This window comes from Macaca nemestrina, chromosome 13, assembly GCF_043159975.1.
Source record: "Macaca nemestrina isolate mMacNem1 chromosome 13, mMacNem.hap1, whole genome shotgun sequence".
Classification (NCBI taxonomy): domain Eukaryota; kingdom Metazoa; phylum Chordata; class Mammalia; order Primates; family Cercopithecidae; genus Macaca; species Macaca nemestrina.
In genome coordinates, this window is record NC_092137.1 from 50,836,473 (window position 1) to 50,852,778 (window position 16,306).

Consider the following 16,306-nt stretch of genomic DNA (forward strand, 5'->3'; position numbering starts at 1 on the left):
CTTAACAGAAACAATAGCTAATCACTCCCCAAATTAACCCTGCTTAATTAGATTCCATGACATGAACCCTGTCTCAGTCAAATAGTACTGTAGGTGGCAGTATATATTTAATAAATCTCCTCAACTATTGGGCCATCAGCTGCAGTAGCTAAAGCTGACATTCTTGAAAATTCAATTAATTTTTCAGTATCACTGCAAGAGCTCTGATCAGAGAAAGCAGCTCTGAGATGTCTCCAGGGCATGAATCAGGTACCATAAATGCATATTGGATGGTTCCACTCTGCTGACAACAATGGATTCCAAGATGTTTTCAACATTCTCTCCATCCAACTGAGGTATTATTTTAATTTTCAGTGAGACATTTATATTCAAAGATCTTTTTCAATGAAGAGACAAACAGTTTTATCATTGAGAGACCATAACAAATTATCTGGTAAGGAGAAAGGAAAGAAAAAAAAAAATAGAATCTGGTCTGGGAGTAAACAGATCTCCTACAAAGCATGTGCATTTTTTTTTTCTCTCTGGATGGAGGGAGTAGCGATAGAAAGTCTAATGGAGTCAGCTGGATTATTGATCCATTCCCTGGTCTCATCAAGCAGATGGTAGGGCTGGCTGTTATGACATTGGTAAGAATTCTAGCACATCGTCATGGGGATAGCATATAAATGAAGTCTCAACATTTTCTACGTATCTTAGTCTTTACCAGATTTAGAAGTAACAAAGCAGATCTCACAAGATGCTAGACAGATCATATAGAAAGGTGGCTATTTGGAAAGAACACACTTCTCCCACTGATGAGGTGAGCTGAACCAAAGGAAGAATGTAAGCCATAAGTCCCCTTGACTTTCTAGGCAATAATGATGCTGTGCCAAGAAAAATGAGACAGCATGATTGGGAATCAGCTTCTGATAAACTATAAACATATAATTTAAAAAGGTACTGGAGAAACTTAATCTGTCCCACTGGCAACATACTATCACTATCATGCCCCGGAGAGGGTTGATACATCAGCAGGTGTTGCACTCTCCCCTGTAATAGGTTTTTAATCTCAGGAATTTTCATTTGATTGTCAAATAACTCATGTCCTGGAATCAGAGCTCAAATCACTTTCAACGCATCAAAGCCAGATGACCTGCCTTCCTGGATGTAGAAAATGCTGTCAGTGGCTACAGGTAGTCAAACCATAGCAATAAATATCATGGTGAGCACCTAGAGGTATTCACCAGGAATTGAGTCCTGGAATATTAGTCATTGACTACTAGTAAATTATTAGCCAAGACTATCACTCAGACCAAATAACTCTGAGTAAGAGTCATAGGAAGGACATCTCAATCTATAATAGTGAATCCCTCCCATTCAAACACTCAAAATATTGGCGAGCACCTCCCAAGGGTTAAGCCCAGTACCAGTCATTAGGGATAATGAAGTGAACACAATGGACTTAATTCCTGTCTCAGAAAGTTATAGTCCAGGTCTCTGCTCCCCTGGTCAGTCCAACATGGCAAGTGGTTCAATATTGGGCACAAGCACAACTAGATATTACTATTATACTGAGAAAAATGTGGGTCGAAACACGAGTTTGGATTCCAGTTTGGCCACTAGCTGTCACTAGAACAATTATTTGTTTTTCGAATTTCGCTTTCTGAAAATGGTTAGAGATACCAATCTTTCAGAATGAATGTGAAGATACAATGAGATAATGTCTGTGCAGACATCTGGTAAAGTTGATACGTTGGTGATAAATAGTAGGTATCTTCCTGCTTGCCTAATTAATGTGATAAATGTGATAAATGATCTAAAACAAGCAACATAAGTCATATGTTATTATGAAATCTAGAATATTCTCTTTAAGATAAGAAACAGGACAAGGATTCCCACTATCAACATTTATATTCAGTGCTACACTTGACGTTGTAGCTAATGCAGGAAGACAAGAAAACTATATGAACATTATAAAGATTATAAATAAAGAAAATCACATCATATAAGCAAATACAATGCACAAATTGAAAGACTAAAATAATCTACAAATTTATTTGGCTTAATAAGATACTTTGGAAAGAATTTAGGGTTTTGTATACTAGAGACAATCAATGTTCCAACATATGTAAATAGATTTATAGATTTAATAAAATCCTAATAAAAATCTCAATTGATTAAAAATATAAATGTAAAAAGCTGTTTCTGCACAATCTATGAGAGAAAAAAAAAAAAAAAAAAAGAGTCCCAAATAGCCATGATATGCCAGATAAAGAAGATGAAGGAAGTTGCCTGTGTAAAGATGGACATTTATTACAAAATTATAGTACTTAAGAAAATGTATTAGGATAGGTAAAATGAGAATAATGACAATCAAACTTAAAATATTGTTAAGCATATATGAAAACAATTTTTACTGTCAAGCATTTCAGATAAGTGTGCAAAAGATAGATTAGTCAATAAAGGTTACTGAGACAATCAGTTATTCATAAGAAAAAAGTGAAATTGGATCTTTACATCATTTTGTTCACGAAAATCAATTCTACATGGATGCCTGATTTAATTTAGAGAGTCAATCTGTGAAAACTTGTCAGACAATAAATTTTGATATGAAAGAATGGAAGGATTTCTAAAATTAGAATAAAGCACTAATAAATATTGATACATTCATCTACATTAAAATTAAGAATATTGGGTCATCAATAACACCATAGAATAAGAAGTTAAATAACAATTTGGGAGAAAATATTTTAATTTCATATTAATCAACAAAGGATTATAATCCAGAATATGCCAAGCATCTCAGCAAATAAATACAAAAATAAAGACAACCAATGGAGAAAAATAGACAAAAGACATGTAATTTCATAGAAAAATAGATATGTATTAATTATTAATAAATGAAGAGATGTTCATACCTATTAGTATTGAGGAAATGGCCAAAATCAAACTATATTCAGATACCATTTAATAGCCATGAAATTGACATAAAACGAAAAGAAAATAATTCCACATTTTGCCAAGGCTACTGAAAGTCATTTTTATATACTGCTGAAGCTGATAAGATAAAAATTGACCAACTGTAATAAGTTTATTTTGACATTATGCAATCCCATGGCAATTTCACATGTTATAAAGAACTTGGGTCTCAGTCCTTAGAAAACAGTTAACCATGATCAATAAACTAAATATTTGCCAATTCTTTCAATTCATTTCTCATTGCTTATTATTCTGCTCTTTTGATGATAGGTAGTCAAGAGGATTCTGGTTCATATATATAAATGTGTGTGTGTGTGCATGCGCGTGCATACTAATAAGCATATATGAAAACAATTTATATGTATATTGTCTGGCATTGCAGATAAGTTAGCAAAACATACAGAGGTCAATAAAAGTTGCTGGGACAATTGGTTATCTATAAGAGAAAAGTGAAATTGGATCTTTACATCCTTTTGTTTCCCAAAATCAATTATACATGATGAAGGATTTAATTTAGAGAGGCGATCTATGGAAACTTTTGTCAGACACACACACACATACACACACACACACACACACGAGAGAGATCCACTTATCTGAATATTATATTTGTGAAATTTTACATTTCCACTGAATAAGTAGATCTCTGAGCCAGTGGGAGCCTTAAAGACACTACTATAGCCCAACCCATTAATTTATATTATTAAGAAAACGAGGCTCATGGAGTTTAAATGACCCTCAAATTCATAAAATGTGACAGTAATAGAAGTGGCACCAGGATTCAGTCTACTAATCCAGGTTCTGTCTAATATGCCATGCCACCTAAGTGTCAGAAAGAAGTGACATATAGCATTGTGAAAGAAAGAAAAAAAGAGAAAAAAGAAAAACTTTGTGAAGATATGTCTTAGTAAGAAAATTCTAATTGTGTTTTAGTCTACTCAGTTTAAAAGGGCAGGGAAGCATGTAATATATTAAGAAAGATTCCACTTAAATAACTAAATTATAAAGTTTTGGAGGTTGAAGAGGTGTGGTCCAGTAAGAAGGCTGTAGAATTTTATCCAAGATATTTTGTATCATTTCAAATCTGTATAACTCAGAATAAAATCTGAACAAAGGCTCTGTTTGCCAGATAATGTGGTATGCCCAAAGGGAAAAATAATAGAGTTTACAATTCACTATGCCATAAGCTTTGAAGTTATATGGGTGTTGATGTCTTTTTAACACTATGATATTCCCATTACTTAAAAATGAAAATATATCATTTCTTTTGTATTGTTTAATTCCAAATTTAAGTAATTCATATTTACATTAAAGGCAACCACATAGTTTTGGAAAAAATTCACTCTGTGGAATATGCAATTACCTTAAAATGCCATACATGGGACAAAAATCTAAGCAGGGAAAATATTTCTTCCTATGTTCTTTTTCATGGAAGACCATATATACTACATGAAAATACAAAAATCACTGTTTTTCACAATATATTTATAAGAATATTATGTTTCTTCTAATCATTTTCTACCTTACAATCTTTGTAGGTAAGCTTTGTGCTATTCTATATACAAATACTAAGCAGCAGAGTGTTTACCCATGTGTTTCTGCTGAACACTTACAGAGTAAGTCTATGTCCATTTTTATATACAAGTCCCAACTAAATTTGCATTTCTAATATATGCTAAAACAACGAAAATGAAAAACAAATTAGACCCATAGCCATGTGAATGTCAATAAATACTTATATCTAGGATGCATAAAGACCTCGTACGAATCAATAGTAACAACAACAACAAAAAAACCACAACACAAGTCAATGAGAAAAAAAGGATAAAATACTTGAATAGATGTTAAAGGATAAAAGGCTATCTTCAAAGAAATGCAAACTAAAACCATAATGAAATAACAGCACACTCCACAGAATGAATACAATGAAAAATACAAAAAAATCCAGTGTCAGTGAGGATGTGGGGCAGCTAGAAGTCTCATACATTATTGGTAGGAACTATTTTGTGAAACTGTTTGGCATTCTCTTTTAAAGTTGCACTCGTGCCTACCCTATGATCCACCAATTCCACTCATAAGCATACATCCAACAACAAAAAAATACACATAGCATCAGAATAGCATAGTAGAATGTTTATAGAGGTACTCTGCAAAAATAATCTAAAACTTAACACTACTGAAATAACAACCAATAATAGAATGGATACATTTCAGTATAGTCACACAATATTAAATAACAATGTGAATATATGGGCTGCAACTGCAACAGAAATACAGACAAATCTCACAGTAATAATGTTTAGCTAAAAAAACGCCTGACACAAAAGAGAACATAGTTCTGATTCCATTTATATAAAAATTTTTAAAACAAGCATAACTAGCCTCTGTTGTAAATCAAGACAGTGGCTACCCTTGGTAGAGATGGAGAGGGGCTAACAGTGAGGAGAATTCTTGGGGTACAATTAATGTTATTCTTGATTTAAGTGTTGGGTGTGCTAAGTGTGCAAAAAATTAATTTACCCGTACATTTATGCCACATTTATCAGCATAAATACTATATTTCAATAAAATGTTTGAATAATCTGGATGATTAAGCACAAAATGAATTCATCTGATGAAGTATTTTCTTCCTGATTAATAGGATGATATGAGAAAACATTATTCCTATTAATACTACTATTAATAGTAAAAGCTAAAATAAAGCCAATAGTAATAATTTCAATTGTTACTTTTTACAAATTTTCAATAAATATTAATATCCTTTAATTACCATTTGCTCTTAAGAGTAATCCCGTAAGATTAAAAAAAATAAATACATATGCTGCATGGTAGTAATTGTTTGAAGGTCCATATCTTAAATGTGTTGATTAATGGATTGATATCAAGATGAAAAGAGCCTCTATTTCTAACCATAGAAATGTCTTTATAAAATTGGGAAAAAGTAAAATTTAAAAACTTGAAGCATCTTTCTAATAGTCTACAATTGGTTTTTGTTGCCATACAGTTGGAGGAAAAGATTTAAGAGGCTGCCATGGGATTTCAGTCCTATTCCATATCCAACCCACTATAACTTAGAAGAAAATTCACAGTTCTTGCTTATCTAATTGTCTGAGGGTAAGTTCAACTTTAAGTTTTTTTGATAAAAAAACAAACCTCATCACAGAAAAAAAGTTAACCATAACTGAACCATTTCATTGGATGTTGTAGAAGGTGGTCAAACCTTAGATGGTAGATTGAACAAATGGATTGGTTTCAGTGCCAAGAATCACTGACACTACTTTATGGAAAAACAAAAAAAAGAAAGTTAAACAAAGATAGGTTAAATGACTTCCTAAGTTCACACAAAAATTGATTCTCGGGACAATGCTCCTTTGCATTACCTGTGCGTAGAATATAATCTCATTGATTTGACCCAATGCCTCTGTATCTTCTAAATTCACTGAACTGTTTCATCAAATAAATAATCTGCAGAGAAATTACCATACATCCTAAAGACAAGGAAGCCTGTGGGCAGAACGAAGTCCCACCATCCCCAATTACATGTCAGGCCATTTTTGTATGCCAAAAAACTAGCCAATATTATTATTCTTGATTATATTACTTTTCATATATACAATCCCAAATCACACAGGTTAGAAGGTTTTACCATAGTTATATGATTCTAAGATCATGTTCAACATAAACCAGAAACTAAAATCAATATATGAAAAAAACAAATGAATGAAAAAAGATATTTTGGTGAGAGCCCTGCTTCATTTATTTTTCTATTCTAGAAGTCAAATATACAAAAATATTGTGCTCAAAACATCTTTGACCAAGCAGATGTACACATTAGAAGCTTGCATTATTAAAACAAATCAGCCTGGCTGTCTCTGCTATAAGAAAAAACAACTTTAGAAAAGCAGAACAGGAAAGTCTACTTATTGAAATTCGTATCAAATTAAATCCTCAGTCCCTAAGAAATGTAGTATTTTCTTATTTGCCACAAACTATGTAACTTAGAAATTAAAACAATAAATTGATTACTACAAGGAAAAATCGCATTACTTTCAAGGGAGAGTAGTTCACTCTTTCATTTGGTTTTCTACCTAATATATGTCATAAGACATTCTAAAATTACCAACTGTGATTCAACACATGTAAATTCTGAGTCTAACTTCTCTTGTTCTGCAGCGAATAATCAAGATTTATAAAATATTCACTCTTAAAGATTTATCTCACTTAGGTAAACCTCGAGACCAATCCAGAAATAAATTGCCAAGCTTCCGTCAAATAATTCAAAAGAAGACCCAGGACTCTTGATGATATACTTGAAGTCATTAAATATGAAAGGTAAGTTAGACTTTGACATTATTTAGTCCGGTGCCATCATTTATTTGATGAACAGTGTGAGGGCCAAACAGACAAAACTGTGGTCACATAACTAACTGAGGAAAAGTCAGAATATAATCCTTGCCCTCTTGATACCAGTCTCAGGTTCTTCCTAATTTCTAGACATTGCCATAAAATGAGCTTCTAATTCATTACCAAAAACTAAATGCATCTTAAATTTGAGCATATTTCTGCAAAAGAAAACAGGACATGTTCCAAAACTCTAGTACGATAATTTTCCAGTCCTATTGTGCAATTGATTTGCATCTGTTAAAATAACCAAAGGCGCTGGGAACCAAACAGGCCATTCTGTGTCTGGCTGGACTGACTAGTTCTACATATAAAATGAGACACATGGCCGGGCGCGGTGGCTCAAGCCTGTAATCCCAGCACTTTGGGAGGCCGAGGCGGATCACGAGGTCAGGATATCGAGACCATCCTGGCTAACACGGTGAAACCCCGTCTCTACTAAAAAATACAAAAAACTAGCCGGGCGAGGTGGTGGGCGCCTGTAGTCCCAGTGGCGTAAACCCGGGAGGCGGAGCTTGCAGTGAGCTGAGATCGCGACAGCCTGGGCGACAAAGGGAGACTCTGTCTCAACAACAACAACAACAACAAAATGAGACACACAGGGAAAGGAATGAACAAATGATCCTGGCATTCACTCGGTGTGCAACATTTCAATTTCTGGGCCTAAGTCAGATTCAAATCCCCACAATCTAATCTGTAAGAACTAGATGCTAGCATTTTTTAACCTGAAGAAAATCATTAACACAATGAAAATTAAAAGTAGCTTCATGAATATGGACTTTATAAAGATTCTCTGAAAGAAATCTGAAATTTTCTGGGTACCAATTAATGATTACTTAATAAATAAGTAAATTATAATAATACAATTATATTCAAGGAGATGTACAAGTATTTTGTATTTATAAACAGTCCTCATTTATGAAATGGATATGAAGTAAATAAATGTAACTATGAAATCATCTTATTAGCAACTTGGTCAAGGCAATATATTCTGAGAAATTGATCTATTTAACTAAACCCAAAGAATAGCCAATTGCTTCTTTCTCCCTAGAATCAGACTGGGGTGGTCTCTAATTCTAAAAATTTATAATTTAATTTATCCAAATATTGTGGTCATCTCGTAAACTGTTCTGAATTATAGAATGCAATTTTTAAAAATATATACAGATGATAGCACCTTGGAAGGCAACAGCAGAGGAAAGGAGAATTTTCACAGGGAGAGGAAAGAGTTGGTACAAGTGATATTGCTTTAACAAAATAATGATCTCGATACGTCCTACTTGAACTGTGGTTCGAAGAACAGTATCATCAGCATCACTTAGAGCTGATGAGAAATTTAGAATTTCAAGGCTCCCTCCACCCCAACTTACTGGTGCAAACTCTGTACTGTAACCTGATCCCCAAGGTGATTCTAGTGTACATGAAAGTGTGAGAGTCTTGTTGTTATGAACAGATTCTTACAGTACTGCAATTTAGAATATCTTTTAAGAATGATAAAGACAACTTGTGTCTCTTGTATCTGAAATAAGTATTAAAGGCAAAATATATATTGATATCATGGCACTGTTCTTTTTTTTTTTTTTTGAGGCGGAGTCTTCACTCCGTCGCCCAGGCTGGAGTGCAGTGGCACCATCTCGGCTCACTGCAAGCTCCGCCTCCCGGGTTCGCGCCATTCTCCTGCCTCAGCCTCCGGAGTAGCTGGGACTACAGGCGCCCGCCACCGCGCCCGGCTAATTTTTTGTATTTTAGTAGAGACGGGGTTTCACCGTGTTAGCCAGGATGGTCTCGATCTACTGACCTCGTGATCCGCCCGCCTCGGCCTCCCAAAGTGCAGGGATTACAGGCGTGAGCCACCGCGCCCGGCCATGGCACTGTTCTTAAGGAATAAACATCCAGATGAATTATTTTGCATCTTTTCATTGGAAATAAAAAGCCTGGCAGCGGGGGGGGGAAGAATCAGAGAGCTCTGATCAGTGTGTAGATGTATCAAATATCTATTTAATATGCACCCCAGCAGAGAGCCCAGGCTTTAAATCATTGGAAATAATCTCTGAATTTTTATTCCCAACATGTTTCACCTTAGGCAATATTACAACAAAATTCTCTGTGGGTTTGTAAACTTAGTGCCACTCTTCTGGAGAAATGTAAAGGGTGTATAACTCCTGGTATAGTCTAACAAGTCATCATTATTAGTGAATATAATTAAGAAGGTTCATGCAACTGCATTTATGGTTCTCCCTAGAAATGTCTTTGTTCATACACTGCTGCAACTGAAAACTATCATGTATTCTGGATGTAAACTGATTCAATGAAAACAAATGGGCCTGGGCTGTCACATTCCCAATTACTGTAGTTAAGTGAACTTGGAACATTTTAAAGTTAGTAACACTTAGAAATGCAGGAAATATATACTGCTAACTCAAAGTCTCCTATGTTTTTAAAAAAGAATGGCAGTTTTTTAAAAGAAAGAAAAAATCTAAAATTATCTTGATATCTCCAGAACATTAAGTAGAGGAGAGAGTAATAAATATATGATAAGTGTAACGAGGAATCATGCTGGATGGGAAGAAATGTACTTTTGCAACTCCATCCATTCCTCTGCTTCATAGAAGGCTTGACCAAGGTTTTTTGGTTTGTTTTATTGTTTTTTTTTTTTTTTTTCCAGATAGAATGCTAACTTGTTATTAAAATAATGCAAAGAATTAGGTCAGTATACACCAAAATCAGTATAGAATAGGAACACTTGAATTGTTGAATACTACTCTTCACACTAGGAGCACAAGAGAAGGAACACTGAAAACCTATGGCATATATTTGATTTCAACACAGAAAAAGCACTGAATCCAAAGGTAATACATGGCAAATCCCCTAACACTAAAATTATCATTGAGAAGGAGGTTAATATTCACTCAGGTATTGTTCGCTTTATGATTATATATTAGATGACCATTTGGAGGCACTATTCTAGATATTAGAAATACAACAGTAAATAAGGTTTTCAGGGTCCCCACTCTCATCAAACCAGTGATGGAGAGATAACCATAAGTGAATCAAGTATAAGTGAGTTATATGTGAAACTGAGCAAGCAAAAGAGTGCAATGAGGGTGTGCGATAACTAGAGCAGGGAAGTTGATTTAGATGATTGGGAAAGCTTTATGAGACAATGACAATTAAATTGAGACCTTAATGCTGAGGAACCACTTGTGGGAAGATCTGGACAAAGAATAGAAAGAATAGAAAAAATACAGTGAGCATTGAGCACAGTGACACTGGGGCAATGTGGGAATACAATGAAATCAGAGCTGTGGGATGGGCCTACATCATGTAAGTCCTTCTAAATTTTGGTCAAACTCTGATTTTATTCCATGCACAATGGGAAGCTACTAGAGTTTTATAGTTAGGGGAATGACATGGTTTGATTTACATCTCAAAAATATAACTCTGGCTGTTGTGTGGAAAACAAACTCTGGGTAGGCATGGAAGTAAAAGCAGTGAGTTCAACATTTATGAAGTTATAGAACATAGGAGTATGGGCTATGAAGTCATGTATATACCGGGGTTCAAATACCACTCACACTGTGAGCACATGGGTAAATAATCACCTTAAAGTCTTAGTTTTCTTGTCAGTAAATGAAGACAATAATACTAGGATATATTTTATAGGGTAGTTGTAAAGATTAAACAATATATGCATAATAAGTTTTTTAAAGACTATCAATCCATGGGATATATTTGTGGGATATAAACAATATTGATGTATATATATATATTATATTTCTTCATCTACTGCTTTTAAACATTAAGTTACTTATTTTCCCCATCTCTTAATATCTTGGGCAGAATCATTGAATTTGTGGTCACTTTTTGTTTTTAAAAGTTTGGGCTAATTTATAAGTTAATAATGTCATCATTTTGAGTTGAAGTGGAGGAGGAAGACATAGTATGTCTCTAGGTACCTTACCATCACCCCTGCTTCAATACCTGGCCCTTCCAGTTTATTGGGATGGAGCTGATGAGGGGAAGAGAAAAGAACAGTGGTTATTCATGTAGTCCTCTTTCTATGGGCTGTACCTGCTTCTCTGGTTCACCCTTACTGACCTTTGCTGCCTTCATGCAGTAAACTCACTAGTGCTCCATGTGACTTCCCAACAGCAGTCAACAACATGAGAAAGAGAAATTCATCTGTTTCATCTCCCAGCTCTAACCTTCACACAACACCCCATAGCATCTGGCTGCTATAATCCCCTGGTCCAGCTAGTGGCCTTCTTGTGAGTAATACTGGCTAGGTGGCTCAAGCCAAAGCCTCAAAGGGATATCTTCTTTACCGATGCCTGTGGGCATTCTGGTTGTACCAAATGTTGATAGTGCAGATTAAATTCTTCTTCCTTTTTTTTTTTTTTTTTTTTTTTTTTTGAGACGCAGTCTCGCTCTGTCGCCCAGGCTGGAGTGCAGTGGCATGATCTTGGCTCAATGCAACCTCCATCTCCCAGGTTCTCGCCATTCTCCTGCCTCAGCCTCCTGAGTAGCTGGGATTACAGGCACCCGCCACCATGCCCAGCTATTTTTCTTTTTTGTTTTTTTGTATTTTCAGTAGAGATGGGGTTTCACCATGTTAGCCAGGATGGTCTCGATCTCCTGACCTTGTGATCTGCCTGCCTAGGCCTCCCAAAGTGCTGAGATTACAGGAGTGAGCCGCTGCGCCCGGCCAGGTTAAATTCTTCTTGTCCCCTCTTTCTAGCCTGCCAGTCCTCTTCTTCCCTCCTCAGAAAGGCATAGGGCAGGCCAGCAAGTTTGATGCATACAAAGTCATGCATTGCGAATGCAGAACACCAGCTTTCATTTTTTTTTCCCAGCATACACAGGCTCTACATGTGATTCTATAATAATTCATTCCCGCAGTTATTTTGGGTAAAAAAAGCAAACCTCTTCACTAACAATATGTTTTACAGAGCCTATGCCTTAAAGACTCTGTGCTTATCTATCCCTCACTGCTTAGGTAGATAAGGGAGGTGGAAGTGGGGAGTTAGAAGTAGTTTAAGGGTCAGTCTTTCTGTCCTCTAGTAAATGCTGAGGAAGGTAACTGGCCAGTTTAGGGAGGTTCCATTTACAATGAAGGCTACTTAAATTCTTTTCTTTCAGAAGGTTCTAATCAACAATTCCATGAGAAAATTTTCCATTCAACATATGGTGGACAATTAATTAATGTTAGATGTTATGATCATTATTTTTAAAGTAACCACTACATTTAAAACCACTACCCAGCAGTTTAAAAAAAATCAGCTTTTTACCAAATATCACAATGCCCAACACCCTAATTCTAGGAGCACTTGGTTAATTAAGGTTCATGACATAAGAACGAGATGGAAGTACGGTAAATTAAAAAAAAGAAAAGAAACAAAATACACACTTCTATTGATGGTTTATTCTTTTAAACAAGTTTGTACCTGAGTGACTTGCAAAATAATGTTATAAAATATTTGCTATTTACTATTTTATTTGCTCAGAGAAATGCATCAGGCTAAGAATTATGAGAGTGTAACACTGGTTTATTCTTGGACACTTTTCAGCTCTGCCCTTGACCACCCTACTTAGCCTTACTGGGCCTCATTTTCCTTCCTGGCAAAGTGACACAGGCAGACTGTGATCTCCAGTGTTTCTTTCAATTCTAAAACTCTATGGTTCTATAACATTGTTGATTTATTGAGCCACTGTTTCACTGATTCATTCAATAAACATTTATTGAAGCCCAATTCTGTGCCAAACTCAATTGCTCTCCTGCTATCAAAATCAGGCAACATGCTAGAGTTAAAATGTCTTTAAAGATTTCTGATGGCTGCTGCTTTTAAAAAGAACTACCCATAGTAACTCCTACCTCTTTGTGCTTCTAGAGCTAGCTTTCCTATTATTCTGTGAAGACTTACAAACTCAGAAAGACAAAGGAATATGGAAAGTCCTTGTATTCACACCCTACTAGATGTAAATTTCCTATTCCTAATCACCTTTCTTCCACAACCCAGAAAACAACACCTTCAATGGATTTGCCAGAGTGTTACAGATTGTGTTTGATTATTTGTCCCCAAATTTAAAGTACTTCTTCATATAATTGCAAATATATGCGTAGAAAAATAAAATATTTTAAAAGAAAGCTAATATTATATACTATAAGTCTTAATTTGAAATTAGACATATTTAGCCAGTAAAAGTGCAGAAGGATCAATCAATACTGACTAGTGTTTTCCTATGGGCTCTATGGATATAGCCCTTAATTTGAAATTAGGAGTCCTAGGTTCAGTTCCTCACTTTATGGTTGGTGCTACATGTCCAAGAGCAGGAAATGTAGCTGAGTCTGACTTTCCTTCAATATAATGAACATAGATATTCTGTTATGCTGCATTTTCAGACTTTTTAAAAATTAAGATATTTAATATAAAGATAGGAAAGTATTCTTATTAATTATATACTGGGTCTTCCATAACTTCCCTTACACCATCTATCATAGCTGCATTGAAAACAACATTAATCAACATTCTCTAGCTCAATATTTTTCATCTGAGATTCCCTATCTGATTTGAGCACTGTTTTCTCAATTATCTCAAGGGTATATAAAACCAGCATCATTCTAAATGCGTAAGAGATAAGTTATTTCATTAAATAAGATGGATTCCTTAGGGTTTTATTCCTGTCCCAAGTTCAATAGAGTTACAGATTAAGTGAAAACACACAGAATTTATGAGAAAGACTTGAGGTAAGTCACAGAATAGAAGGAATTGCTAAACCACCAATTCTTGGAGTGGAAGATACTCTGGGAAAACCCAACCTCTTGAATTCACAGTTCCTGGTCGCCTCTAGGCTTGCACCACTCATATAATTCAGCTCCAGTGAACTCGAAGTCATTCTTTTCAGGTTCTGAATTCCGCAAATCAGAAAACTTGGATGGCTCTACTTGTGTTAGAAGCCAATTGCCAGATCAGTCTTTGTGGTTGGAATAGGGAGGAGGGGACAAGATTATAAAGCAGGGACATGCCGGGGAATGGCTGTGAGGGAACAGCCTGATCATTCATTAACACCTGGCATGGTTCACAAGTTAGTATTTAGATCTAATATTTTAAAAAAAAATCTTTCTTAGGATGATGAAATTATTACCATCTCTTTTTTAGTTTTACCTTTGACATAAATTTAGATCTTAGGGTCCAAGGTAAATAATGAATTTCAGCTGAATTGTGATAAGCTTTATTTAAATTGTGCATCTTTATCAGAGATCTAAGCAAAACACAGAATTATAAACTTTATAGTTGGAAGAGGGAGATCCATAATATTTATGAGATTTTCTCCGGTGCACAGGTCAAGTTGGGAGGAAAAGCTGGGTCTCTAGATCAGTTGATGCAAAACAGAGATGATCATCAGAATCACCTGGCAAACTTTCTACAAGAGTATAATTCCAGGAACCCTATCCATTTCTGCTTTAACAATATTGGGGTGGATCTCTTGCTAACATATTGTTATTTTTTAGTTTCTAGTTAGTTCCAATGACCAGTTTATCTTACAATTCAGTGATTTGGAGTTTTTGCTTTTTATTTTTGTAAAAGTAATGGACCTTCTGTTACCTTATTCTCCATGGAAAGAACTCATATCCCAACAAATAGCACAAAATATACAATAAAATAGACAATTTATAAGAGAAGCAATCAAAAAGCAGAGCACATTCTCACTAGTTTGGAAGCAATTTCATTGGTTAGAGAACATTCTGGCCAACCTGAATAATACCACCTCTTGAATATGTAGTTATAATTCACAATACATCCATTCACTTCTCAGAGTGAGTGTTCTCTGGTCTCATGGACAGGACACATTCCACATTCACAGGCTGTAATTGCTTTTTTTGTTGTTGTTTTCTTTTCTACTTGTGGGTAAATCAAATACCATATTAAAACCAATTATTTTTCCTTTTAAAGATCATTTTCCCTGACAGTATATGGCAAGAATATATTGATATATTTTATACCCCATGCTTGAAATAAGCTGCCTCCTCCTCCATTCCCCATACTATATGCCTTCCCTACCAACAATTCACAAAACTATACAAGTTAAAGAGGTCTTCCATTCAAGGGCTTTCAAAAATTTCTTCCCAGTTACCCAGGACACATATACAATACCTAAGCTTTCTACCCTCAATACACTCTTCTACTTTTGATAGGAATAGAAATTCTTCTAAATTTATTTCATAATCCACCAATGGTTCCCCATCCAAACTTTGGAAAACACAAATGTTATTCAACCTTTACATTTTATACATTAAAAAAATGAAGGTCCAGAGAATTTAATAGATTTGGCAAAGACCACTCAGCTTATGAATGCCTTGGACTAGAATTTGGCTTTATGACCCTAAATCCTGTGTTCTTTCTATCACACTTTTACACATTTATTATTTCTTTCTCTCTCTCTCTTTTTTTTTTTTTTTTTTTGAGACAGATTCTTGCTCTGTCACCCAGGCTGGAGTGCAGTGGCACGATCTCAGCTCACTACAACCTCCACCTCCCGGCTTCAATCGATTCTCCTGCCTCAGCCTCTCAAGTAGCTGTGATTACAGGCTCCCAAATTGCTCAGACTATAGGCCTGAGCCACCATGCCCAGACACGTTTCTGCATTTCTAATGCTATTTTGGATAGGTTTAAACGGACATCTTCACAGTTTCAGGATGGAAATATTCATTCTGTAAAATACATGACAGTCTATTTTTTCATCATGACATTCCATTCTAATTTGATCCCTATCCTAGATAACTATTTTTATAACTCCTAGAGAAAATATAAAAAATTACACCGTCATAACGTTCATATCATCAAACAATATTACCATTATTTTTCTCAGTTACAATATCAAAGTGAAGTAATCATCCCAACTACCTCACCATATTTGTACTAATTATGCTAGCCTCTCAACACGAAAT

At 35.1% G+C, this 16,306-nt stretch overlaps 1 protein-coding gene and 1 long non-coding RNA gene across 36 annotated transcripts in view; one reads left to right on the plus strand and one right to left on the minus strand.

Annotated features, from left to right (window-relative positions):
• Nucleotides 1–16,306, minus strand: part of LOC105465018 (neurexin 1) — a 1,132,644-nt gene that overhangs the window by 713,435 nt on the left and 402,903 nt on the right. The window contains exon 1 of one of the 30 annotated variants that reach the window (XM_071077386.1): nt 254–341. The exons of the other annotated variants lie outside the window; for them this stretch is intronic. Coding sequence (XP_070933487.1) covers nt 254–326 — 73 coding nt within the window. The 5' untranslated portion in view covers nt 327–341. Of the gene's footprint in view, nt 1–253; nt 342–16,306 lie in introns of those variants that run through there. 30 annotated transcript variants of the gene reach the window in all.
• The window catches only part of LOC105465015 (uncharacterized), a 42,098-nt gene that overhangs the window by 2,794 nt on the left and 22,998 nt on the right, over nt 1–16,306 (plus strand). For 3 of the 6 annotated variants that reach the window (XR_011612167.1, XR_003014145.2, XR_977221.3), the window contains exons 2-4: nt 188–335; nt 5,963–6,072; nt 7,184–7,290. This is a non-coding gene — a long non-coding RNA (uncharacterized lncRNA). Of the gene's footprint in view, nt 1–187; nt 336–660; nt 800–4,496; nt 4,575–5,962; nt 6,073–7,183; nt 7,291–16,306 lie in introns of those variants that run through there. The other 3 variants (XR_011612168.1, XR_003014147.2, XR_003014149.2) reach the window with 3 other exon arrangements.